Raw genomic sequence first — 27335 nt, forward strand, 5'->3', positions numbered from 1 at the left:
AAAGTAACAGTAGTCAGCCAGCTCAGCAAAGTAGTCAGACAGATCAGCAGGTGAGCAGAGGGCTAGGCTTAGGAAACCATTAAAAATCATGAAAAGTCTGCATATTTTTTTAAATGATGTATATTGCAAAGTTGATTGAAATTATGTTTACTTTTCTTCGGAATCTGAGTGGAGTTGCGGCGCATGCGCAGTTGGAGTAAATTTGAGGTCACGAACAACTGCACATGCACCAAAGTCATGAAAATTTGGACATTTTCGTGGCTTTCGTTGCATGTGTAGTTTGCGACCAGAAATTTACTGCAACTGCGCATAAACTGTACATTAAACACAATTATCATGAAACAGCAAGAATCTATCGAGTCATTAGGATAAGCTTACCGCTTTCCAAGTTGGGCCCGGGTGCTCATGCCCCAGACCTTCAGCATAGGGGAGTAATTCACGACAAAAATAGCAAATAGGCTGGCACCAATCCGGAACATCCAACGAAAAATGGAATCCAAGAGCCAAAAAATTAAATATAAAAATGTATTGCTTTATTTTACATTACATCTAAAAGAGTATTGCCTGACGCGTTTTGTGTCACACATGGACAGTTAATCATAGGCTCAAAAACGCATAAACTGCTCAGATTCCGAAGAAGACCGAAAAAAGAAGATGGTGCCTGTGAACTCCCGAGGCCAGATCTGCATGGAGGGGTAAGTAAAAAATTAGGGGAATTTGCCTGGGGGGGGGGCAGTTAGGCTATGGGAGAGGAAGGAGGTTGGTCTACGCAGGGTAGAGGGGTATGGGTATTTTCTAGTACAGGTTTGTTTCTCCTTTAAAGGGGAACACAAAAACATAACTTAAGCTTTTTGAAAAGTAAACACAATTTCAAGCAGCTTTGCAATATACATCATTTAAAAAAATATGCAGACTTTTCATAACTTTTAATGGTTTCCTGCATGACCTGCATGATAAGGATGAATTGCAAACTCAACGAACAGTTATGTCCCATGTGGCCCCCTTATAGTCGCTGACTAACTCAGAGTTAGAGAGATGAAAAGCAAGTTGTGTTGTGGCTATTATGTTAGACATCCAGCCACTTCAACATTTATAGATTACGTTTTTACCTAACTAACTATATTAGAAATATTTTTTATTTTGCCAGTTTTTATTTTTACACTGAACTGTTCCTTTAAGATAAAACTTGCATCTTTTTCTGTGATAAGTAGCTGATTTAACTTTGTTCTGTTCATCTTATACATAATATTCTATGCACTGTGCAACAATAGGAGTCAATAACATGTTCACTTGGCTGTATATTTACATGTGTCTAGGTTCATTTTTGCACAGATTTTTCATTTTGACTAGAAAAAGTAAAGAAAATTGTTGAGGCAGACACGTATGAAGCTCAAACCTAAAGTTATGGTCATGTGGTTTGTGCTTGACAGGAAGTTGTCAAATCTGTGACCTGAGCAGTGTGTGAGTAGCATTTGCAACTTACACATCAACTGATGTCTCAAGTCTTATCTTTCTTTATATAGATATAATTCTACAACAGAGGTTTTAGCATTGGCATCAGATCCCTTCTTTCCATTTCTGAATTTGATGTTTGTGTGTTGTTGGTATATAAAACATTGCCATGACAGTCACCTTTCATAGTTCTAGGAATATCCAAGACAGACATACCCATTTTTCACCAACACCAGTCCCCATATTTGGTCTTTCCTCCTTACCCAGTTTTAGAGAGATACAGTCCAATAAGGATTTAAAGGAAAACTATACTCCCAAAATGAACACTTGAGCAACAAATAGTTCATATCATATTAAGTGGCATATTAAAGAATCTCACCGAACTGGAATATATATTTTAGTAGTTATTGCCCTTTTACATCTCTTGCCTTGAGCCACCATTTCGTGATGGTCTCTGGGCCTCAGAGATGACCTGACCAGAAATACTACAACTCTAACTGTAAAAGGTGGAAGAAGTGTGGAAGCAAAAGACACAACTCTGTCTGTTAATTGGCTCGTGTGACCTAACATGTATGGTTTGTTGGTTTGTTTGTGAGTACAGTGAATCCTACGATCCCAGGGGGCGGCCCTTATTTTTTAAAATGGCAATTTTCTATTTATGATTACCCAATGGCACATGCTACTAGAAAAGTATATTATTATGAAAATGGTTTATTTACATGAAGCAGGATTTTACATATGAGCTGTTTTATGCAATATATTTTATAGAGACCTACATTGTTTGGGGGGGGTGTAGTTTTCCTTTAAGTATAAGTTCAGTATATTAATATCACCCTCATCATTTCTGTGATCAAACAAAATCTGACTATGTAAGTTGCAGTTTAGCCCAGTTTCTTGCAGTATTTTCCCTATATATATATTTAAGCATGTTATCATGAAGAAAAAAGTGTAAGGGTAAGATTATTATTTAGTCATCCTTACTAGGCATGAGCAAGCAGACCATGTTATCTTGTATTAGCATCAGCCATGCAGTTATGAATAATGCTGGCAGCTCTATAGACTAATGGAAAGGAACATCTGCTTTGCACCTTTACATTTGCAGCAAACTGTGGTGTCTCTGAAAGAAGATCTTGTGATAAACCACAGACTCTGCATAATGTGATATATATGGTGTGGATAAACAGGAAATAACTAGCTCTATTTCACAAAGCTTGTTAACCAGGGCACTGAATTGCAGGGTGACTGATGCATTTGGTTTTAATGGGCCACTAACTAAAATCCCTTAACTTAACTACTGTACATGTAAGGGCTGATTTACAAACGTTCAAACATTCTTGTCTTTTAGAATCAGGATTTTTATAGAATCATGAAAATGGATAAAAAAAAATGCTTTAATAAATAGCACAAAACCACACACGCAAAAACTTGGGTAAAAATATTTGAGAAAAAAAAAATTCACACAAAACCACCAATTTTACTGAAAATAGATTTGATTGTTAGTAACTCAGCTCCATATTGTTAAAGCAGTCTGTCCTTTTGAAAATGTCTGCATCATCTAAACAAATGGTTAATATTTTCATTTAATGATATCTGTATAACAATATTTTATGTAGGGCATTTGGTGGCAGATCATGATATAAAGCTGGCTATAAACCTGCTGGTAAAATAGTTTTGTTTTGTCCGATTTTCAGTAGGTTGTATTGTGGCAGGTTTGATCATTTAATCTGCTGATGCACCCAAGGTTGCCACCTGGCTGGTTGAGGAATATTTGTCAGCACCAGTACTTAGACCAAATCTTTCAAAATGGTGCTTGTCTAAAATGGATTTGACCTTGCTCGTTTATTTGCGGATGCAACGTTTCGGGGCGTGACCCCTTTCTCAAGCTTGAGAAAGGGGTCACGCCCCGAAACGTTGCATCCGCAAATAAACGAGCAAGGTCAAATCCTGCTAGAATTATCCACGTTGTGCTGGTGTGTCTTGTATCTACACTGCTTTCGAGGTTGTCCAATTCCTCTAACATCTAGCACCTGGAACTCGTGTGACTTCGGACGGCCAGGGTGTGTGAGTGTAAGTTTTTCTTTTTTGCAGCTTGTCTAAAATGGCCATATCCATCTGCCAATTCCAGAGTATTTGCAATTGGCTACACCACAAAGAGGAAATTTTTTTTAAAAGCCTTTATTTAGCATGGGTTTGGACCCAGCAACGTGTCAAACCTTTCCTGGGCTTTTATCAAATCACCCAGACAGCCCTGGTTTCGGAAGGGCTGTCCTGGTGAAAACTGCATTTCCAAATTGGGAAATCTGGACAGGATATGAAGTGTATGATGCAGTGATCAGTGTCATAGCTCTGCCCCCTTATGTTACTAACTAAAATGTCATTTGCCCACCCCTGATGTCACTGACCTCTCCCCAATACCACCCACTTTGAAAATTGTCAACTCTAGATACACATTATCTACCAGTGTATGGGACATTGGCAGATGAGAAAATAAAGAGGAGCTGCAGCTCTGTCATTCAGGCCATTAGCCATTGCTATTGGCCTTTTGGTGCACATTTTCCATTATGCGTTAAGTATAAATGACAGGTCTGTTTATGACATATAACAATAAGATCCGTTTCTATATGCAGGAATTATAGGAGACATTGGAGCTGTGAAGCTATGTCAGGTCACATTACACTCTCTCAGTGCAGACAAAATAATTGCGTATTTATGTGAAAGGGATACTATATGAACCACCACTGATTTGTTTTTTAAAAGCAAATACCAAACAGAAACCATGTACAGTATAGATTTTCTTGCTGAGTAAAGTAAGTTTTCTTCCTTGCCTGCGATTGTTTTGTTGGGTAGTTATTTAAGGTTATATATGATCATACATTAGGACTTGAGGCAACTGTCATTTAGGGGCTGACTTTTCAAAATGCAAACATTGTTCTTGTGTTGTGCTGATGCGTGTAATGCAGTTAGAATGAAGAAACTAAAAGGTGGGATGTTGTGTGTGTACTGCATAACCCTAAGTAACCATAAACGAAGGACCTTGGTAAAAATTTGCTCTTTATACGCCATGCGTTTTGTCACTGTACTAGGTTATAAGGAATGATGTTATTTGAATTCAGTTTTATCTGACTACGTCTTAAGAATAGTTTTTGATCAGTTACATAAACAATGCACTTTCCTCTTTTTCATTGCAGATGCAATAACAGCGTTTTCAGTCTCAGCTCTTTATTCGCATATTACCTGCCCTGAAGGTCAAAATGTCAACCTCACATGCACTGTCACTGGCCACGTGTCTGATAAGCATGACACCCTGGTTTCCTTCTGGCATTTTAGTAAGGACAAAGACTGCACTGAGAGGAGGCACACGCGGAACACAACTGAGCGGGACCACCACCATAAAGAACACCCGTCACACAGCGTGCATAATGGAGCTTTCCAAATAACACTCACAAATGTGTCCCAGCCGGACAGTGGTGGCTATTGCTGCTATGTGGTAGAGACCAGTAAAAAGCATCATACCAGGCATTCGTCTCACAGTTACATAGAATTTCAAGTGAAAACTGGTAGGTTTTAGATCTATGAGAACTTATATGTGAAAAATGATACAATTGTAAGAGGCATACAGGCAATTATAAATAAAGTTCCCCACTGGGTACTAGGGATAAATTACATATTTTTTTTACATGGGGGAGTTTGTATCTAACACCATGTAATAAATGAAGAGCTACAAATTCATATTAGAAACTTTAACTGACAAGTTAAGAAGGGGCAGTCAGGTTGAGAAAACTGACAGGTTTAGGAACTTCAAGTAAGCCCTTACAGAACTTACAAAAGCAGCCCTATTAGTAAACAAAGAACAACATGATAGGTAGGGTGTTATAGGGGGATATTTGTAAAAGGTTGAATTTTTGAGTTTTATATACCTCGAATGAATTCACAACTTGAATGGTTTCTAATTTAAATAAAATTTTGAATGGAAAAAACTTGAATCAGCGAGTTTGGGGATAACAACTGGAAAACTCGAATTAATTGAGTTTTTGGCTGGGAAAAACTCGAATCTCTTGAATTGATCGAGTTTTCAGGCAAAAAACTCAAACATCATGAAGGCTATTAACATCTTCAATGGACCTCTGCCTTTGACTCTTACATGACCTTGACAGGTTTTAGATGGTGTATTTTCAAATTCAAGCTATTTCCAGGGTTAGGGTATAATAAATAAAAAAAAATCTCGAAAAATTCAAGTTTTTTTAACCATAAAATGTGAATTTTGACCAAAAACTGAACTTGAAAACTCTATTTTCATGGAAAACAGAACTTTATCCTTAATAAATAACCCTGTTAATGTACATGAATATTTTGAATACTAGTTATTTAGTGTCAGCATCATTTTAAGCAGTCTTGTTCAGAATTGTTTGGTTTTACTTTAGAGAGCAGTAGATTTGTGGTCTACTGCGATGAAAAGTCAGAAAATGTACTATTCTGGGCATTTAGTAATGAAGGGCGTTGCTATGAATCCCTGGTAAAATCAGTTAAGGTGACAGTGCAGCACCCCGATAGATGGTACCATAGACAGTTTTTATTTACTGAAGGGGAGTGCTGGCCTGGCTTATACGTATTATTGTTATTATTATTATTGGCAGGGTGTGTCTAATTAATGGGCACCTCCTATCTACATTATTTGTAAAATTTTACAACACAGGGGACTGAGGGAATGAAAGGAGGAAGAGCATGGTGTTCAGGGACATTTGCCATGTTATCACAAGTTCAAGGGGGAAATGTAAAAAAAAAAGTGTAAATATGTTTCCTTTACATTTAATTAATCTAGGTTTTGCAAACCCACAAAAGTGTGGACAGCCAACAAGTGGAAGGATGAGTGCAGACTGCAGATTTTATAGTTTATAGCAGTATGCAATTTATATAGGAAATAGTCACACTGTTGTTTGGCAACTTTTTTTTCCGAGTTTCATTACATTCCCCCCATAAGTTTGATGATTGAGGTGGAAGTTGATATAGTGACTTGCCCCAGGCCATAAGAAGTTTGTATAGATCCAGACCTCCTTTAATGAGAATGCAGTGAGTTCACCACTCATTCCATTGTAAATACTGACACTTTCCATTCTGCAAATAATATATGACTGATTTTTACTTACATTTTCTAGATGACCTGAACCTTTATACCTGTAAGTTTCTCACACCTACTAAAGATGACAACAGTAAGTAAATATATTACCTTCTGTTTATTAGAGACACATCAGCTTCATCTAATCTCAAATTATTCCAACACTCCATTTTCCTTAATTCTATTGCCATCCATTTCTGCTTTCTTCATACACATTTTTGCTGTATGTTCTATATGTATTACATATGTGAAGTGCGAAAGTGCTAGCTGGGTGGGATCTTTCCTTCTTGGTGCTTATATCTAGGCTGGGGGGATGCCCTCTACAAATCCTGTGTAAAGAGCGGGTTGTTGTGGAAAGCCTTTAGCAACTAACAATTGTAGACCGCTAGGTGCTGGCACGGCTCGTATAATGGTGAATGGTGCCTGGGTGCATATAGGTAAAAATAAATGTAAGACTGAATTGAGGGCTCACACTCACAGGTCTTATGAAAAAATCAAAGTGTTTATTGAGCAAAATACGAGCAAAATGGCGGGAAAGGGAAGTGGGTGACGTCAGAGTGCATAATAAATAAAAAACATAAATATTTAAGTATATACACCAAACATAAATGTGAGTACAACATCAAAAAATAAAGCATATACAAATGTAGAGATGATAAGGACAAGAAATGCGTAAACATAAAGTAAGTAGCAAGAGCAGCGAATGTAGTACAATGTATCGGTTAATTTGCAACATTGTAATCAAGTCCTATGTTGGATGCGTACACGTATAACAATCAAAGTGATCCATCTCGATACATTAAAGTATATCTATGTAGTGCATATAAAATGTCAGTAGCTTGCAAGATTGCCGAAATTCAAAGGCGTGACGTAAGCACACTAAGGATATAGATCAAGCTTTCGTGGGGAAATTGGATGCGGCTTATTATACCAATATTGGCTGTAGGCAGGGTGGAGAGCAATAGCCACTATGTCACAAAGAATGGTCAAAATACCTGTAGTTGTTTGATATGCATAGGCCCAAGCGGGAGTGCAGGATGTTGAGTTCCGTCAGGCTGAGGCTCGTTAGTCGTATTTTGCTCAATAAACACTTTTCTTCATAAGACCTGTGAGTGCGAGACTTCTGCTCCTTTTCATGTATATGTCTCTATACCTTTAACTATACATGTTTCTGCTCTATGTTGTGTTTGTGTTTCTGCTCTATTCGTTTCCCTCATTTAGATTTACAGCAGTACTTTAGTGCAGCAATGACTACTTAGCTACTTTGCACTTTTTCTATTTTCCTGCCCATATTTGTTATAAGAGTCTCTGGGTCTCTAGGATATATATACAAATTTACTCAATAGGCGGAAGCCCCATCACAATGGCAGTTCTGGAAAGGTTAGACAGTCCTGAATCTCTGGCAGCCAAAGTGGTGGGTCTTAAATAATAAGGGGCATGGTTTGGACTGGCCTTGATGGGTTTGGGCTGATAGGTATAAGGTCTGTGCAGGTTGATTGAACGACTACACATTCTGCCTTTAGATTTTTTTATTTTAAGAAATGTTTCCCATTCTACCTAGTTGTCAGGGTTCACCAGCCAAGGGCAAAGTACCTGCTGATATTTTCTGAAGGGCTGTTAGTCAGAGAGACATGGATGCTTTTCTTTTTAACTGCTATTTACATTAGTATGCATAAGGTTACTGAAAAGAATTCTCCAGTAAACAATAAAGAAGTAGGTTTAGCAGTAGACCAAATTTACATATAGAAATGTCTAATAATATGAATATAACTAATATAAATATGATATTTTTATTCCAGACAGCACAGCAGCAGCACTGGCTATAGTTTCCTGTGTGATTGGAGTTTTGTGTTTGCCTCTCATACTATTCCTGGTTTATAAGCAAAGGCGAGCAATCAGCCACAGACGTAAGTAGAATCCACATCCATACTAGCCTGCATTTGTTTTATAACAAACGACAGACCATTGAAACTTGCTAGACTGCCTTGAATAGAAGCAGTCATATAGGGGATAAACAGTTAGAGAAGGGTCTGTAGATATCAGAGTTTTAGATTTAAGCCATAAGTGGTTATTATCAAAGAACAAAGATTATAGAACACACCACTAGTTACAGAATTGCTGTGTTGTAGAAGAAGCTCAAGGTTAAAGGCCATTCTGTTATTAGAATGTAGAATGTTTGCACAGAACAAGGAATACATCTGTTGTCTCATGTCACAAGTATAGTGCAAGGCCAAGCAAGACACATCGTTTCAGAAACTACAGCATAGATACCATTCTGGACACTGTGCTGACACAGACACCTTATTTGGCTATTGTACTGAGACTGTGAGTCTGTCCCTGAGATGGAAATAGTAGAAGAGAAAAACTGCAGCACCTCTTGTTTGCAAATTGTGAAAATGTATCACAATTGGTCAGTAACAGACTGTTACTGACCAACTGTAATACATTTTCACAATTTGCAAACAAGAGGTGCTGCAGTTTTTCTCTTCTGCTGTATATTTGGCCCATGGCAAGGGCCTGTATGCAGCTTTGCACTCTGACCGAAAGGAACTTATATGAGGTGGTTGAAGCACACACAACTGTATCCTAAGATGGAAATAGTGACACAGTTATGCTAAAACAAGAATGATGATTGAATGCCTCTGGATCAGCCCCATGGAAGAAGAAATGGTTAAAATGGTCATCTGTTGTATTGCTTATTGTCCCCCAACGTCCTCACGAGCTTTCAGGACGTGTGAGCTATTATTTAATACTCTGTATTGTAATACTCTGTATTAATGTATACCTCAAATAAAGCTGTCTGGTTAATTTCCTGAGAGAATCTCTTTGGTTCAATTCAGGCCCAGGGGGGACTTCAGGGCCAGGCTCGATTTGAGTAAGTATTTATTCAAATCCAAGAGGCAGGGCCGGCCTTAGGCCAATTGGACCAATTGGGCCCAATTGGGCCCCGCACCTCTGGGGGGCCCCGCACCACAGGGCAGCACAGATAATATTTCCCTCAGCACATGATGCTGCCTGGCCTGCCCCCAACTTTGAGAGTCCAGCCCATCCCCAAATCCATAGGTCTAGCCTGCCCCCAACTCTCATAGGCCCAGCTTTCCTCCAACCTTGATAGGCCCTGCCTGCCCCCAATCCAACCAAGCCTGCTCCCAAGCTGAATCGGCCCAGCCCCAAACTAATTGGCCCAGTCCACTCTCCTATTTCCTCCCTCTCTCTCTTACCCTGTGTGCCCCTATTATGTTACCTTGTCTGCCCCTTTCCTTTCTATTTTGTGCCTGTATGCCCTTATTTTCCTAAATACTTGGTGTGTCAGTAGCCAGCAACACTTTGTCTAGGGGCCCCGCCAACATGGTCCCAATTGGGCCCCACATTTGATAGGACCAGCCCTGCCAAGAGGGACTTACTCATCGTGGCTGAGAATCTTATATCCCTGGAGGACTATAGGAGCATAAATCCGACAGGGTCATTGTCAAATCAGAGGAACATAATGATTTATTTTGATGATTATTATTAAGAAGCCTGATTGACTGGACTAAATAATGTATTAATTAAGGGTCATGGCATTTAAAGGGGTGGTTCACCTATAAGTTAACTTGTGGTATATAATTGCATCACCAATTCTAAGCAACTTTTTTTTATAGTTTTTTTTTATTTGCTTCTTACTTTTTCCAGCTTTCAAATGGGGGTCACCAACCCCATCTAAAAAAGCAAATGCTCTGTAAGTCTACAACTGTAGTTATTGCTACTTTTTATTACTCGTTTTTCTATTCAGGCCCTCTTCGATTCATATTCCAGTTTCTTATTAAAATCAATGCATGGTTGCTTGGGTGAATTGTACCCTAGCAACCAGATTGCTGTAATCGCAAACTGGAGAGCTGCTGAATAAAAACCTAACTAACTCAAAAATCACAAATAATAAAAAATTTAAACCGATTGCAAATTGTATTAGAATATTACTCTCTCTACATCATATTAAAAATGAACTGAAAGTTGAGCAACCCCTTTAAAAAAAAACAAAAAAAAACAGGGTATGTTATGTTAAGAAATAAAATAAAATAGAAGGGAGATGAGAGGCCAAGTGTCTAGAAGAGAAGAAATATCTATTAGCATATCCTTAAATACACTAAATGAATGGAATCATAGATAACAAGTCTCAAATAAGTGACTGTCAGAGAGAGCACTAATAATAACGGACAGCGCATATTTTTGCTAACATTTTGCAATAAGAACAGCTCCTTCTTTGTGCGTCCAGTTTTTTGCAGATATATGGTTGTCATGGTAACTGGAAGCTCGCAGAATAAGCAAAATGCCCTCAAAAGACCATGAAAGAGGTGCATAGTTGACTGAATGCTGAAATAGTTTGTATGAGAATCAAACTCAAATCAACCTCATAAAGTTGAAATAAACATGTCTGTGATCGCACAAAAGGAATTCCGTTTAATAACCCGTATTTACCAAATGTAAGGCCTTAGAGTGGGGAAGTTTACCCTAAAATAGATTAACAGTAACATGCAGCTAGCCATCTTTTTTATACTTCGTGATTTTTAAAGTATTGTACTGTACAGCTTAAACGGTTATTTCACCTTCACAAAACCTGTCAAATAGTACAAAACAAATCATTTTGCTTTAAATTGCTTCCTACTTTTTTTTCTATTTTTCACATTTTCTGAAATGTACTTTTTAAATGCTTTTATAAATTTAAAGTAGCATCAGTAAGCTGTCAGACTTATTGTAAGGTCCTTTCTGCCAATCATATATTACCTTTCTGCCTCTGTGGCTCTGGCATAGTAATATACTTCTCTTCCTCTACCCACATTCCCTCTCCAGCCTGTGATCTTGCATAGTCTACAGCAGGTTCTCCTTTCTGGTACAGGTATGGGATCTGTATCTGGAAACCCATTATTTCCTCCAAATAATAGATTTTTTAAAAACACAATTTCCTTTTTCTCAGTACGGGTATAGGACCTGTTATCCAGGGATCTTTCCATTATTTGGATCTTAATACCTCAAGTCCACTAGAAAATAATGTAAACATTAAATAAACCCAATAGGCTGGTTTTGCTTCCAATAAGGAAGAGTTATATCTTAGCTGGGGTCAAGTACAAGGTACTGTTTTGTTATTACAGAGGAAAATCATATATTTTAAGGTTTTGATTATTTTGATAAAGTGTAGTCTATGGGAGAAAGCCTTTCCGTAATTCAGAGCTTTCTGGATAACGGATCTCATACCTGTATCTTGTACTGAATCCCAACTAAGGGGCAAATTTACTTACTTTCGAAGTTGCACCAGCATCGGCTTCGCTGCACTTCGCCAGACGTAGATTTACCAGGACTGCACAAATTCACGAAGATCGGAAGTTGCGCACAAGTTACCGATCATTTGCGAAGTTATGCTAGCGATGTTACGATCAGCGGTTCGAGGTTACGCTTGCGAAGGCACATTTGCATACGGCGTGCAGTAAAAGTACAATGGCCTTATATGCAGCAGAAAACATATTACACTACACAAGGCCAGGGAACCTTAATAAATGTGTTCTAATGCCCTACACATGTGCCCACAGTATAGTTTTGGTGCCATATGTTATCAAATGTAGGGGGAAGGAGGGTACCCTAAAAATTTTTTCGATCTTTTTCAGCCTATCACCCTATAAAAAGTTATTAGAAAAAATTTCAACTGTTTTTGAACCATCCCTATGTACTCTATTGTACTTCGCCTGGTCTGAGGTGGCGAAGTAAAGTCTGGCGCAAGAGGTAACATTCACGAAAATCCACAAGTTAGTGAATTAGTGTAGTTACGTCCTTTCGCCATAGCACAACTTCGCCTGGCTCAAGGATGCAAAGTAGTGCGAAGTGCCAAAATTACGTTACGCTGGCAATTTTCACTAGCGTTAGCCACTTCTCCCTTTAGTAAATTTGCCCCTCAATTTATTCTTATTGGAGACATTTTAGGTTTATTTCATGTTTAAGCGATAAATAGAAGATTTAAGGTATGTGGATCTCAGTTACACGAAGATCCCTTCTCCGGAGAACCCCAGGTCCCGAGCATTCTGTATAACAGCTCTCATACCTGTACACACACAAGATTCAGGGAAGGTGCAAAGCTTGCTAACTAATTTGTTTAGTACAGATTGCTTAACTTACAAAACAGAAGAGTATTTGACATTTTGGAATTATTTAATAGGGTTACAGTTCCCCTGTAAATGATCTGCACTATGTAGAACAATGTAACAATGTTTTGACACTGATGCATTTATCTCCTACAGGAGCACAGGAATTAGTCAGGATGGACAGGTGAGTGAATGGAAACCACATTATTTATAATTTTCATACATAAATGCCCAAAGGCCATAATGCATTGTTCATATTCATATGTTTTTTTTTTATCAGCTTGAGTCTGTCTCCAACGTGAACATTGTTTCTACCACTATACCAGCTGTTTGGTCCCCAGTACAAATATGCTTCTACAAAACAGTGCTTTGCTGACTAAATTAAACTTTATTTTCAAAAAAGTCACATGAAAAAAGGTTTGCGTCTGGTTCAGATGCCTCATGCAGAAACATGATACATCTGATAAACCCAAGTCCCTATTTCTAACAGCTAAGAAAAGCTTTAGGGTAAGGCCAGACGAGGAGATTTGGGGAGATTTTGTCGCCTGGCGACTTATCGCCGCGTCTTTTGCGCCTGCGCTAATGCACACGCGGCGATGCGTCTTCAATAGTCGCCCAAAGTTGCCTCAGTGAGGCAACTTTGGGCGCCGCATGTGCATTAGCGCAGGCGATTTTGTGCTGTAGCCTATGGGGAAAAAACGCTGAGGCAGTTCGGGGAGATAGTAGCGCAAAAGACGTGGCGATAAGTCGTCAGGCGACAAAATCTCCCCGAATCTCCTCGTCTGGCCTTACCCTAAGAAGTGTAAAAACAAACACAAGTTTTAGAATAGGCTAGGTAGCTGTAAACACAATATTAAAAGGTAAGGTACACAAAATATTTGAAAGCAATGCATCGATTCTCTATACTATACAAAGTGCTTAAAATGTTAAACGCTAAAGCAAGGTATATGAATTAATAATGCAAAGCCAAATGTGTCAGCTTGCATAACAGTCCTAAGACCTGTAACTATGAACATCCTTCATGTGTGCTACTACTGTTATTGTAAGGTTTTCCTCCAATCAGAGGAGACAACAGCTAAACATTTTGTTTTTGTTGTTTTAACAGCGAAGCCCAAGGCATTGAAAATCCCGTCTTTGATGACCCTCCTCCTGCAAATGTTGTGGAGCACAGACCAAGGCTGGTGTTCATGGCCAGTCGTCAGCAGTCAGAATCTGACCGCCACCTTCTTTCTGAACCCAACACCCCTCTTTCTCCCCCATGTGCAAATGAATGCTTTTTCCCATCTCTAGGCAAGTAATTTTTAACAAGTTCCTTTAAGATATTTTATTCCAAGATGCCAGTTGACTTTGAGTATATGTTGTGCCAGTATACCTTGAGTATATGTTGTGCTTGGTAAATTATATTTTGAATGCAACCCTGAAAGGGAGTTATGAGAATAATGGCAGTCTGGGACATCAATTTTATATTCAAGGAAAACAAGAAAAGATGTTGTCCTTGAGTATAATGTTTTTATAGACCAAATAAGCAGTTTGGAGTTAGTTGCCTGCGCATTGAATCAGACGAGCTGCTTCAAAATACTTATTTTCTACACTACAATTTATGTCTGCCTCTGCAAATGAGTTCAAATATATTTAATGTTATATTTCTTTATGCAGTATATGGAAGGAGATATATATCACTGCTTCTGCTTTTTACTGCATTATTATACTGTAAATGTGTATATGCCTTTCTTTAGCGCAGGCATTTTTATGGTCTCCCAGTAAAACATTTTCCAAAATTTTTTATTCAGTTTGTAAGAACTAAAAAGGTAGCAATTCCACAGGTCTTCTATGGGAGAATGCATTCAATTTCAGTGTAGGGCAAGGTAGGCACATGATGGCACATGGCACAATGCTTTATTTTCCCAGCAAAACACAGAGAAATATTATGCTCATCCCTAATAGCAACCAATCAGCAGGTAGCATTTACTGGTCACCTGTTTAAAAGCAAGCATCTTACTGTATGTTATGTGTTACTGCACCTACGTAAAGTCTGTGCCTTGTGTTTATGGGGGTTACAGGGGTTATACACTGTGTATGATCAATGTGATTGTGCTTAATATATCTTTGCATTATCCCTTTAAAGGAGAAGGAATTTGTCTTGCACTTGGGGGTGCAACATTTTAGGCACCCCCAAGTGATTGCAGTTACTTAACTGAAACCGAAGGCCGGTGTTCCTATCAGCAGAAAATTGCACCGGTCTGGGGTTATACAAGTGGGTACCATGGAACGATCCTCTTCCGGCTTCTTGTTTCTTCAAATCTCCGGGGGCAGACGCATGCACAGTAGAACAAATTGCCTACTTTTTAGTTTAAAGGGTTGGCTTTTCGATCTACTGCACATGCGCAGCCGTGCGAAGGAAGAGAATCGCTCTGTGGTGCTCAGTGGAAGAACCCCCGGGCCTGTGCAGTTTTCTGCTGATAGGAGCACCGGCCCAGGGTTTCAGGTAAGAAACTGCAATCACTTGAGGGTGCCTAACTTTTGGCACCCCCAAGTCCAAGATGACTTTCCTTCTCCTTTAAATATAAAATATATAATATATATAAATATAAGCTTATGGGCTTAGTAAAATCATATAATTCAACAAAAAGCTACTCACAAAACAAGATTCATTATCTTCAAAATGATATGCCATGTCAAATAAAAAAAGTTAAATAATTGTAAGCTCTCTCCTAAATGAGCAGTTTTCTAGAGCTAAACAGTAACCATCGACAAGGTTTCCCAAGGTAGCTGGGAGAGATTATTTCCATGTCAGGTCACTCACTTGATTATTTAGACAGAAATGCCTTCACTTCAGCTTTCAGCAACTTTAAAATCACAGTGGGTCCTTTATGAACACTGGGCAAATGTGCACCTTGGCAGTAAGCCGTGGCAACCAATCAGATGTTTGTTTTCATTGTTCTACCTACAGCTGGCTGAGAAGAGCCATCACTCTGTGCAGAATTGAGTCTGTTTGGTCTCAACCCAGAGAGAAAAATTTGTGTTAGTGTTTTTTTTGCAGCAAAAAACTGCTAATAACAAAGTAAATTGTGAATGTTCTCAGAGCAGCAAGTATGCTTTAATTTTCTATTTGGCTTTACCTCCTCTTTAAGAAGTAAAGTACTTCAATGCAATTCCAAATTAAGGGGAGAAATCATATAGTAAACCAAGAATAATGGCACATAGGGACCTTTCCAGCTCTTTGAGGTGTGTCTTTCTAATCAACCCAGAAACACAGTGCCAAAGCAGTCAAATCACCCCTTGCTTGTCAGGTGACAGCAGCCTGGAAAATCAGTGGTCTGTATTTTCTAACTATTAATTCACAAGTGTTTGCACAAGACCGTCCAGGCAATTACAAATAAGTCATTGGGGTGTGTTGCCAGTATCCTAAGTTTATTTTTATTTTGGTTTTGGTACTGCATTTAAATGATGTCTAAATATTATTTCTATGCCAACAAAATTAACCAAATATCCATTTTTATCTTTCAATATTCATACAATTTTTCCTTTTCCCATTAGAACCAGTTCCGGATTCTCCAGACCCAGAAAATGTTTAGAGCCATTGTACATAGAAAACTGCAATAAATCTGGATAGAGACAAATAATATGGAATTATACACAGTACTGAATCATCGCGTTGTGACGGATTTTCTACCATGCCAAACTGCAACATGTAGAAACACGTGGGAAACAAGTGACGCGCTGGATGGCAGGGTCACATGCAGGACAACTCTTTCTTTAAAAGTTACCAACTCTGGACCAAAAACATTTTGTAGGGCGAGTTTTTTTCAATGTATACTAGGCAGCTGCATATGTGCTAGACAGCATCAGTTTTTCAGTTATATAAAATGTAAGTGCAGGACATTGTCATGTCCATTTGCTTCATTTTTTTATAATGTAGATATCTAAATTCTAATATCTTAAAAGGTTGTAAGTTTGCCCTTTTATTGCTTTTGCTTCTGTTAGCACAGTGAAAGCATAAAGCAAACAGAAAAGTATGAAAACACATATTTAACATTAAAAGACAGTTTCATTCCTGAGCGTGCCTCTATTCTGTACTGAGTCACAATGCCTTCACATTTGAAGAATGATTTCCAATTCAGTATACAAGTGAATGCTGAATAATAAATTTGACTTCCATGGATTGACTTCCTTCCCTGATTTGCTTACACAGTTATTCTTTTCTTTCCCTTGTATTTATACTAGTTGGTAGATTTTCTCTTTGAACTGAGTGGCATGTGGAAGAATGTTTGAAGTCTCCCACCAAGTTAAAGGCAGTCGCCACAACAGGCACTTGTCAGCCAAGTGCCATCTTGAAATAAGTGTTTTCTGGCCACAATCAGGTGCTGCCGTAGGCCTATATGTGCACAGATCCCAGCAATGAGAAATCCACCAGCCCAAGATACAATATTTTCAGAAGTAATGAAAAAATAATCTGCATATTTATTTTTTAGTCATTATAGTCCTAATGTTTATTTATTTTGGACCATTTGCTTCATAGACAAAGAGGATAGGAAATGCAAACCAAGAGGGACTTATTACACTTTAAAGAAGAACTAAAGCTTAACCAAAGAGAGAGGATAGAAATATTGTACATTATGTTTTGGGCTTCTATACCAGCCCAAGGCAACCACAGCCCTTTAGCAGGGAAGATCTGTGTCTCCAAAGATGCCCCAGTAGCTCCCAATCTTCTCTTCTGCTGATTCACTGCACATGCTCTGTACTGCTGTCACTTACTGAGCTTGGAGACCCGTTCAAAATACACAGTGCACATAGAATATAAATGTCACAGTGCAACTAGCATCAGAATTTAATAATCAGCTTATATTACAGACCAACCTCATTTTCTGCTTAATAATTTGCCACAACCCCTAGGCTTAGCTTCTCAACAGCTGCTCAGAGCCTACTGAGCATGTGAGTGTCGCAGACACTTTCCAAGATGGTGAAGTTTGAAATCCTGGATCATTGCCGATATTGAGAAGTTGAAAGTTTAGGCTGGTGAAATACGTTTTTTGTATAAAACATGGCATTTTTAGCCATATTCATCTTTAGGGTTTAGTTCTCCTTTAAGGGGTTATTTATCAAAGTTTGAATGTTAGAGTTTTTTATACCTCAAATAAACGCACAACTCAAATGGTATCTTATTTAAGAAAAAAACTTGAATAGAAAAAAAAGATTCTGCAAGTTCGAGTTTGCGAAACCTGAAACTTGTATCGCTTGAAAGTTTTCGAGCAAAACCCTCTGAAAAAAACACGAACATCATACAGGCTGTTAACATCTTCAAGGGAAGATGTTAATTGAAGGGACCTCTGCCATTGACTTCTATATGACCTCTACAGGTTTTTAATGGTGTATTTTCAGATTTGAGCTATTTCCAGGGTTGGGGTATAATAAATCTCGAAAAATTCAAGTTTTTTTTTTTAATGTGAGTTTTGACCCAATAAATCAACTTGAAAACTCGAATTTTTGTGAAAACACAACTCGAAGCTTAATAAATAACCCCCTACGTTTATTATAAATAGAGCTATTCTAAGCAACTTTTCTGGTTGGCAGGGTCACTTTTCCCGGCAACTAAAAACCAATCTGAATGTGATGGTTCAGTGTTATTTCTTTTCCTTCTTTTTTTTATAAATTGCTTATATTTCTTTTTCTGCCCATTTCTGATTTATCTTCCATTGTGACTGCGGCTTTGTGCTTGCACACTGAAGCCCTAGCAATCACATAGCAGTTGAACTTCCAAGCCAGAGACTAATTGCACATTGTCTAGAATACCACTGACTACATAATGCTAATGTTCATTTTAATGTGCACTAGCCCATGGAGTGCTGAACACACAAAGTAAAGAGGGATTCTTTAATTTACTGTACGTTTTTATAATCTTCTTTGTATCCTTTTTTTCTCCTATTTTTTATTTTGGATTTATTTTGTGATGTAATTCTACTGCATATGTTTCTAAAATATTGCTAAAATAAAATATGTTTGTGTACAGAAGTCATGTCATGTATTTATTGCAACTGTGGGTCATACCTCACATCATTTTTTTCAATTCTTTTGACTTTCTGATTTCCTCATGCATCCTATTCATTTCAAGTAGAACTAAAGCTTAACTAAAGAACTAGGGCTCAGTGACGTAACTACCGGGGGAGCAGGGGGTGCAATTGGGCCAGGGCCCGCACCCCCTCAGGGCCCCCCAGCAGCTTGCGCGCCACTGACTTCTTCGTAATTCCGGGCGGTTCCGGGCGTAATGGAGGGGGGCGGGGGGCCCGGCTGCACGTCTCACGCAAATGCTCTGTAAGGCTACACATTTATTGTTATTGCTACTTTCAATTACTAATCTTTCTATTCAAGTCCCCTCCTATTCATATTTCAGTCTCTTATTCAAATCAATGCATGGTTGCTAGGATAATTTGCACCCCAGCAACCAAATTGTTTAAAATGCAAACTGGAGAGCTGCTGAATGATATGCTAATAAATACCATGCATAATAAAAAATTATTTTTACTTAGCATTGGGAGTGCTCCCACAACCCCCCTTTGCATAATAAAAAATGAACCCCAATTGTAAATTGTCTCACCTGCTACATCATACTAAAAGTTGACTTAGGGCTCTTACACATGCCATTTTTTCCTGTGCTCCCCTGCGTTGCACTTTCTTTCGTTCAGCCGCAGGGTAGGGCAGGAGTAGACACACTCAATTATTGTGAAAGTCTGTACTCACACAGACGCATGTTAGTGCCAAATTGTTATTTTTAGTGCAATGGTACCCCAGTATTTATCAATTCATGTGATTTCGAGCTTGGCAGCTGGGCAACAAAATGCAGTTTATTGTCCCTCCATTAATGTTAAATGTTGTTCACCTTTGAGTTAACTTTTAGTATGATGTAGAAAGTGTTATTCTGAGACAATGTGCAATTGGTCTTAATTGTTTTATTATTTGTGTTTTTATAATTATTTTACTTGATGTTCAGCAGCTCTCCAGTTTGGAATTTCAGCAGCTGTCGGGTTGCTAGGGTCCAAATTATCATAACAACCAGGGTGTTGTTTGACTGTGAGACTGGTGTATGAATAAACAAGTATAAAAAGTAATAATAAAATAATTATAGACTCACAGAGCAACATTTTTTGGCTGCTAGGGGCCAATGACCCTCATTTGAAAGGTGGAAAGAGTCAGAAGAAAAAGCCAAATAATTCAAAACTATAAAAAATAAAGACCAATTGAAAAGCTGCTTAGAATTGGCCATTCTGTAACATACTAAAAGTTAATGTCAATCTGAAACACCCCCGGTTATTGCTCGGAATGCTAAAAGCTGGGAATCTCTTGTGTGTCATTGCCTTGTATAACCAAATATGAGCATTGGATCTGTAGTGAAGCAATCTGTAGTGAATTAACATTCTGCATAGTGTGTCTGATGGCAATTGTTCTAATACAGTACATTAGCTATATATATATATATATATATATATATATATATATATATATATATATATATATATATATATATATATATACTGTGAAGAAGAGGGGTGCATTCTCATTGGCCAAGTGGAAAGCTTGTATAACATTACATAGTTTTCCAATCTCCTTTCACTTACAAAATTAGCAATATAGAATATATTATAGAATATAAAACCCTTTTACATTACATGAAATGGGGGGTCTGTATCTCCAGTAACATCATGGGGTTTTGCAGCTGTGGGCCCCAGGTAGCCACCCTCAAGTCCTTGGTATAATCAGACATTTATAGGCAGTCAAAACAACCTGGCAGTCCTACCTGTATATGCTTACACATATTAGTATATTCAGCTTTTTTTTTTTTTAAAAAAAAAAATTATAACCTGAAATCTAGGTTACAAGGAATAAGAAATAGATGGTACATACCTTTCCCAAATTCTGAAAATTGGGACATATTTTGCCTCATTTGGGAGCAGGTAGCTGAATCCTTACAAAAGTTGTTTGTAAAGGGGTAATGTAAAGGGGTACAGGATAAGGGGGTCCACAAACCTGTAATATGCAGGTGATTGTTGTGGATCTATTTTATACAATCTAGTGTCACATTAAAATAATATTCCAATGTGAACACTATCTTGCAAAGATATAAACTCATATCTCTTGAACTCAGTTCACCATCTGGATTACAGGCTGCTAATTACACATAATTAGTTTCCGTCCTTGTATGATTTTTCTAGTGGGTTAAAAAAGGTACTCTGCTCGTTTCTAGAATGTAAGGGGGCATTATGTTTTGACTCACATATTGTATTCAGCTGTTTTGCTCAGGTTGCATTTTGCATTGAAGTTGTACATTGTAGTATGTAACGATGCTGGTTAGAAATCCAAGAACCTATAAAGAAATAATAACTTTTCTGCCAGGGGAGTAGAAGAACTTGACTGACCTGCATAGAACCCTGATCTCAAGCCAACTAAACTGGAAGGCTGACTGCAAGCCAGGCCTGACCCCTAACATCAGTGTTCCACCTTACTAATGTGCTTATCGCTCTATGGAAGAATTCCTTGAAATTTAGAGGTGGTTACAGAAGCAAAGGGAGGACCAACTTCAAATCAATACTAATCCAACAAGGATCCAACAAGGATTAATTACATCTTAGTTAGGATAAAATACAAGACACTGTTTTATTGTTACAGAGTTAAAGGGAATCATTTAAACATTTTTATTATTTCATTAGAATAGAGTCTATGGTAGGTTCTATTCTTGTAATTCAGAGCTTTCTGGATAATGGGGCTCCGGGTAACGGATCCCATACCCATACTGTATATCGGCGGTGCTCTAGCTGTGGCCTTGCAGCCCATCAACTGTATGTGAGTGTTGTAATTCTACTGTAGCTAGAGGTTTCTCATGTTGTACATGTATGATACATAGAGAAGGCAACAAATATTATTCCTAGTTAGGAGTATCATTGTAAATTGCTCCTGCCTCCCCAGACTCCCTGAACAAAGTGCCATTTGGTAACTCTCTACAATACAGGGTCAGACCAATCATGTGCTGTTTAAAGTAAAAAAAACATAACAAGTCCCAACTTTGGCAGTGGTCACATGTTAACTATGATTACAGATGAGAGAAGCTAGAGGGTGGCTATTTTTGATACCTTGGAGCACTTACAGTTCAATTGACAACTGCATTCACTTTCACAATGATGAAATAGGAACACAGGCAACTTCCTTCATTAGGAGCTTTATGTTTTTATGTTCATTTCAGTGGTTTCCTGTTTCTGAGGCAAAAAAATCTTTAGATTATCTTCTCTATCTCTTACCTTTTTTTTTTTACAAAGAAAAATGCTGCAATCCATTTATCTTTCTTTATTGTTTTTATTGAAGTTAATTTGATGTATATTGTAACAATCATGGAATCTGTGTAATTCCTTTTTTGAGTCTGATGTGGGGTATTAAAAGTGACAACGTTTTCACCAGGTTTAGTAACCCATAACAACCAATCAGATCTTTGCTTTCAGACAGGTGGCCAGAAAAGGCATCCAGTTGATTTGTGCTATGGCTAAGTACTACCCGGTGCTACTTTTTGCATCTTATTAGAATGTTTTTAACAGCTTGGAAAAAAATGGTATCTGATTTAATCTAATTAGAACTACAAGCAAATTAAATGGATACTGGCATGGGAATTTTTTTTTTTCAAAACACATCAGATAATAGTGCTGCTCCAGCAGAATTCCGCACTGAAATCTATTCCTCAAAAGAGCAAACATATTATTTTATATTTTATTTTGAAATCTGACATGGGGCTAGACATATTGTCAGTTTCCCAGCTGCCCCCAGTCATGTGACTTGTGCTCTGATAAACTTCAGTAACTCTTTACTGCTGTACTGTAAACTTAAGTGATATCCCCCCAGGAGCATAACAACAGAACAATGGGAAGGTAATCAGATAGCAGCTCCTTAACACAAGACAATAGCTCCCTGGTAGATCTAAGAACAACACTCAATAGTAAAATCCAGATCCCACTGCGACACATTCAGTTATATTAAGTAGGTGAAACAACAGTTGGCCAGAAAGCAGTTCCATCCTAAAGTGCTGGCTCTTTCTGAAAACACATGACCAGGCAAAATGAACTGAGACAGCTGCCTACACACCAATATTACAACTAAAAACAAATACACTTGCTGGTTCAGGAATGAAATGTTATATGGTATAGTGAATTATTTGCAATATAAACAGTGTAATTTAGAAATAAAAACTACATCATAAAAATGATGACAGAATCCCTTTAAGTGAAACCATATGAGCTACAATATGTACTAATATCTTAAGATAGGCAGCAGCCCAACACTCTTTCTTGCTTGTGGGGTGAACCACATTCACTAATTTTTTTTAGGAAATGGAGAAAAACTGTTGGAGCATTGAGTTTATTTGTATAAAGTGGATTAGTAGTTACTGTATAGAAATACAGTGCAGCTGCAGGGAATATCAGGGTCTGACCTTTCGTGGTTAGGGTTGCCATTGCCACATTGCATCTTCTGGAACTCTCGAAAGGGGGGCCGGAGTGATGAAGTTGGGTGTAGGCCACAACGTCAAGGGGAGGGACTATGATACAAATGGCCAATAGTTGTGTCAAGGAGAGTCCTTTACAGATTTCGTAATTTGGAAAACTGGGCATTACAGCCATACAAAAATCGGACTGTCCTCGCCAAAACTGGTCAGGTGGCAAGCCAATATTCTCCTAGCATTGGACTGGGGGGTCCAGGTCCACCGTGGCTGCCAATTCAAGGAGCCCCCTGTGCTGCCCCTCCAGGCCCCCACTGGTATCCCTCCAGGTATCCCACTGGCACAGTCCGACCCTGTATTGTTCCTCATATATATAGCTCTTCCTATCACACACAGCACTGTATGCACCAGGGGAATCTGTAAATTTTCTATGTACAGGGGAAGTGGTAAAGTGCAAAACACATATGACAAAATGTACCCATTGCTTGCACCCTGCCCTACATATAATAAATGAGCCCTATTGTTTTTGAACTTTATAGGTCATTTAAAACATTAAAGGGCAACTGTGGTTATAGCAAAAAACAAACTCTAGTGAAAGTTTATTACTTGTACTTATTTGTTTTGCATATAGTGTTTATTTTTTTCCCTAGATATATTTGTTATTTTCCCTATATATATATATTTGTGCCTAAATTATACTTTTTGGTTGTCAGCAATTTGCAAAGCACCAGTGCCAAACAGCATCGCTGAGATGTTAGCAGTGGGAACACATTAAAAACTATTTATATCTCAAAAACAATAAGAAAATATTTGTGAAATAATTACTATGCGCTACAGATGCATGTTGGCAAAGATGGTCCGCCAGTAATGTAATATATGCACGACTTTCTATTAATGGCCACAACTCCAACCCCCGATATTACATACATTAGATACATTATTTCTGTGCTGTTGAAGCAGAGTTTGCCTCAGGATGCAACAGCTGCACAATTGACCCAAAATCCTATGTTTAACAAGAGACCTAAGTGCTCTTTTGGAGTAATGTAAAAGTAACCCATAGCAACCACTCTGGTTATTAGTTTTCAAGTACGTAATAAGTAAATGCTTCCTAGACTAGATTATAAAATATATAGCAGCAAAGTTGTTTTTATTTTGTGGTGCACAAAGGGTGGAAGGAGCCTAACCTATTGACCTATAATAACATTTTAAAGTATTATGTTGCTTCTCATTGGTGTGTCACAAGCACTTTTTGGTCAACTGCAATATAGACAGCAACAAAATATATGTGAAACAGTTCAACTACTCATAGTACTTAAAGTATTTTATGCTGAAACACTTCAAGGAGCTGCAGGCAAATGTATAGTTTTTGTCTGAATACAGAGTGCCTACTGTAGGACCATTGACTGTACTTTAAATCATGAATTCCTACTTTTGCTGGTTTGGCATTTGGGCCCTTGAAATAAATGTGCAATATGGAAGAGGGTGGTGCTAGTACCATAGTCCATACTCTTATTACTTCTGCCATATTGATATCATTGATATTAGTGATGAACTAAAATTTTTGGCAAGTTTCATTGCAAAAATGTATTCAATGCATTTCGCCTAATTTTCGCCGTTCCTCAAATTTTCGACAAAGCGAAAGGGTTCAGATTTTCCCATCACTAATTGATACTTTAAAATGGCACAGAATAACCTGGCAGACTAATTAGGCAACAATTTATTGTTGTTAAACCTCTTTGAGTCAACAGACACATTAGCTCAGTTGTAGCTCAGAAGAGTTTATAATACAGTGCTATAGCCCTACATTAAAAATACCTCTCACTGGGCTCAAACCAGACTAAGGTGGGAAAAGAGCATTAGCATAGGGCTTGTGACTCCTCTGACTAAGCTCCTGCAACCTGATAAGTTGCAGTGTGGGCCTATGTACATGAATGACCTTTATACATTCCTCTTCTTTACTATCTATACTAAAAGTGCACCCCAATGCTAGGGCTAGTGCTGGAGATTAAATGGACGGATGTGCTAACTGTTCAGTTTAAGAAAGAAAAAACTTACACAGACCCTTGCAGGCAATTGAAAATGGGGCAAACAGAAAAAGCAAGTCCTTGAAACAGGCCAAAGGTCAAGGGCAGACGGCAGACAAGCATAATCCAAAAACAGGCCGAAGGTCAGGACAGGCAGAGAACTTGCTGAATCAGGAAACAGGCCAGAGGTCAAACCGGGGAGTCACAACCAGAGGGAACAGGGAAAGCAACAGGGTTTCCAGATTAGGAACAGGATGAGGAACACAATCAGGAACAGGGTCTAAAATCAGGTGCAAGATCTTCATGACACAAGGCTAGGATAAGGCAGAATGGACATTGATCCAGCACTGGGGAAATGGGGAAACGGACTTAAATAGCCCAGCTAATGAGCTATTGCCCGCAGCTGGACAAGGGGCATGACAAAGCGAAGATGGACTTGGAGGCAGTGTCACAAAAGATATTCTGTCAGGGTCACACTGCCTCCTGTGGTTCTAGCAGGAGGAGCATTGGCAGAAATACAATGGGTCCCTGGTTCAAAACCAGGGAGTTCCTGACATCCAGAGATGGAACCCTTGTTTTGTTTAGATTGTTTAGATTGTGCTGGTGGGAATCCCACAACAAGATAAAAGAACCAAACCAGCAAAACAAATTTTCCATCACTCCATCTGTGTGTGTCCATCTTCTAGGGCCATGTTTGCTTTCATAGATGTCTATACCGTTTGTGTGAATAGCTATAAAACATTTATAAAAATAAAGACAACTGTAACGTGTATTAAATTTTATGAATGCAATTTACAATACTTCTTTAGAATATTCTTTGTCTATTGATAGACAATGAAGTACTGAGTGAGTTACCAAGGAAACAACTGATAATTGCCTATGCTCTGGGATGTGACTTGTTAAGCATTTTCCGATGTGATTTTTTTTTTTTTTAAATTGATGAAAATGAATTTTATAAATGAAATGTAAAGGGACTTGTTGTGTGATTCATATTCAAGGGATGATCTGGTGAAGGGCAGAGGAGGGGGATATCCTCCAGTTCACAAATTCATAAAGTGAATTGCAGACTTGATTCCCAAACACACAGCTCACTGCCAAGACTTAAATAAGGAACAGGAAACGCCTATTTATCTTGCAAAAACATCTGAGGGGTGGGGCACTGGAGGAAAGCAGTGTGCCCCACCCAACTGGCAAACAGATTAAAATGTGTTTCTAAATGATTATTCTTTTTACGAAAGTCTGCATTTTAAAGAACACACTGCAACAGCAGCAGGCATAATACATAATTCTTGCATAACCTCAATATTCTTAACCCTTAATTAATAGAAATTGCTGTTGGTAAAACAATAGTGTTAAGTTAGTAATATACGAGTAGATTTAAGCCTTCCATTGACTTCTAGTTGATAATTCTTTAAATGCAAGTTTGAGATTTTTTTCAATTGCACCACAGCTTCTCTTTAAAACAGGAACAAAGCATAAGCAATGTATTCCTTGTTTTAGTTGGCAGATATTTTACCACTTCTCCCAATGCAAGGTCCTTAATATTATTTCGGTACTTACAGAAAGAGCTGGGTTTCCTTCATCTTCCACAGTTACTACAAGCTTATAGAAGCTCTGCTTCTCACGGTCTGGTGGTGCTGGTCTTGTAGCGATTTCACCAGAGAGCCTGTCCATTCGAAAAGTTAGGTCCTCGTTGCCTTGTGTGATGTAATAAGAGAGGACACTATTCAGCCCTTTGTCCTTGTCTGTAGCATTCACCCGAATAACAGATGTACCACCTCCAACATTCTGAAGTCAGCAGAGAAAGGAAAAAAGTTATATAGAGTTTACTGCCTACAGTATATCATAAGATACCATAAGATATCACATTACCAGATCTACTATCAAAATGGGTAGAATATATAGCATATATAGTGTAAAGTCACTGAAGTTTGTACTACCCCATTGGGGTTATTCTCTATGTCCTAGCTAACATACCTGAGAATTGCTTAGACTTTTTTTTATATTTTAAGGTCTCTTCTTGGGAAACATGGATAGCTGCCTTTAGAATTTCAGAGAACATATACTATAATGGTAAAGAACAGATGTAGGAACTGAAGCACATGAGACATGCAAACATGATTTTCATGGAAGGGGTAAAAAGTGTTGTTGAGTTACAATTCTGTTAAAAA

The 27335-nt window shown here is 38.2% G+C and overlaps 2 protein-coding genes across 3 annotated transcripts in view; one reads left to right on the forward strand and one right to left on the reverse strand.

Annotated features, from left to right (window-relative positions):
• The window catches only part of vsir.L (V-set immunoregulatory receptor L homeolog), a 42345-nt gene extending 23664 nt beyond the window's left edge, over positions 1-18681 (forward strand). The window contains 6 exon segments of the mRNA NM_001092299.1: positions 4641-5009; positions 6606-6659; positions 8365-8472; positions 12829-12856; positions 13778-13962; positions 16210-18681. Coding sequence (NP_001085768.1) covers positions 4641-5009; positions 6606-6659; positions 8365-8472; positions 12829-12856; positions 13778-13962; positions 16210-16247 — 782 coding nt within the window. The 3' untranslated portion in view covers positions 16248-18681.
• cdh23.L (cadherin-related 23 L homeolog) overlaps positions 1-27335 on the reverse strand; it is a 588894-nt gene that overhangs the window by 91624 nt on the left and 469935 nt on the right. For both annotated transcript variants that reach the window (XM_041568893.1, XM_041568892.1), the window contains one exon: positions 26725-26952. In XM_041568893.1, the coding sequence (XP_041424827.1) occupies positions 26725-26952 (228 nt within the window). The remainder of the gene's footprint in view (positions 1-26724; positions 26953-27335) is intronic.

Source organism: Xenopus laevis, chromosome 7L (assembly GCF_017654675.1).
Source record: "Xenopus laevis strain J_2021 chromosome 7L, Xenopus_laevis_v10.1, whole genome shotgun sequence".
Taxonomy (NCBI): Eukaryota; Metazoa; Chordata; class Amphibia; order Anura; family Pipidae; genus Xenopus; species Xenopus laevis.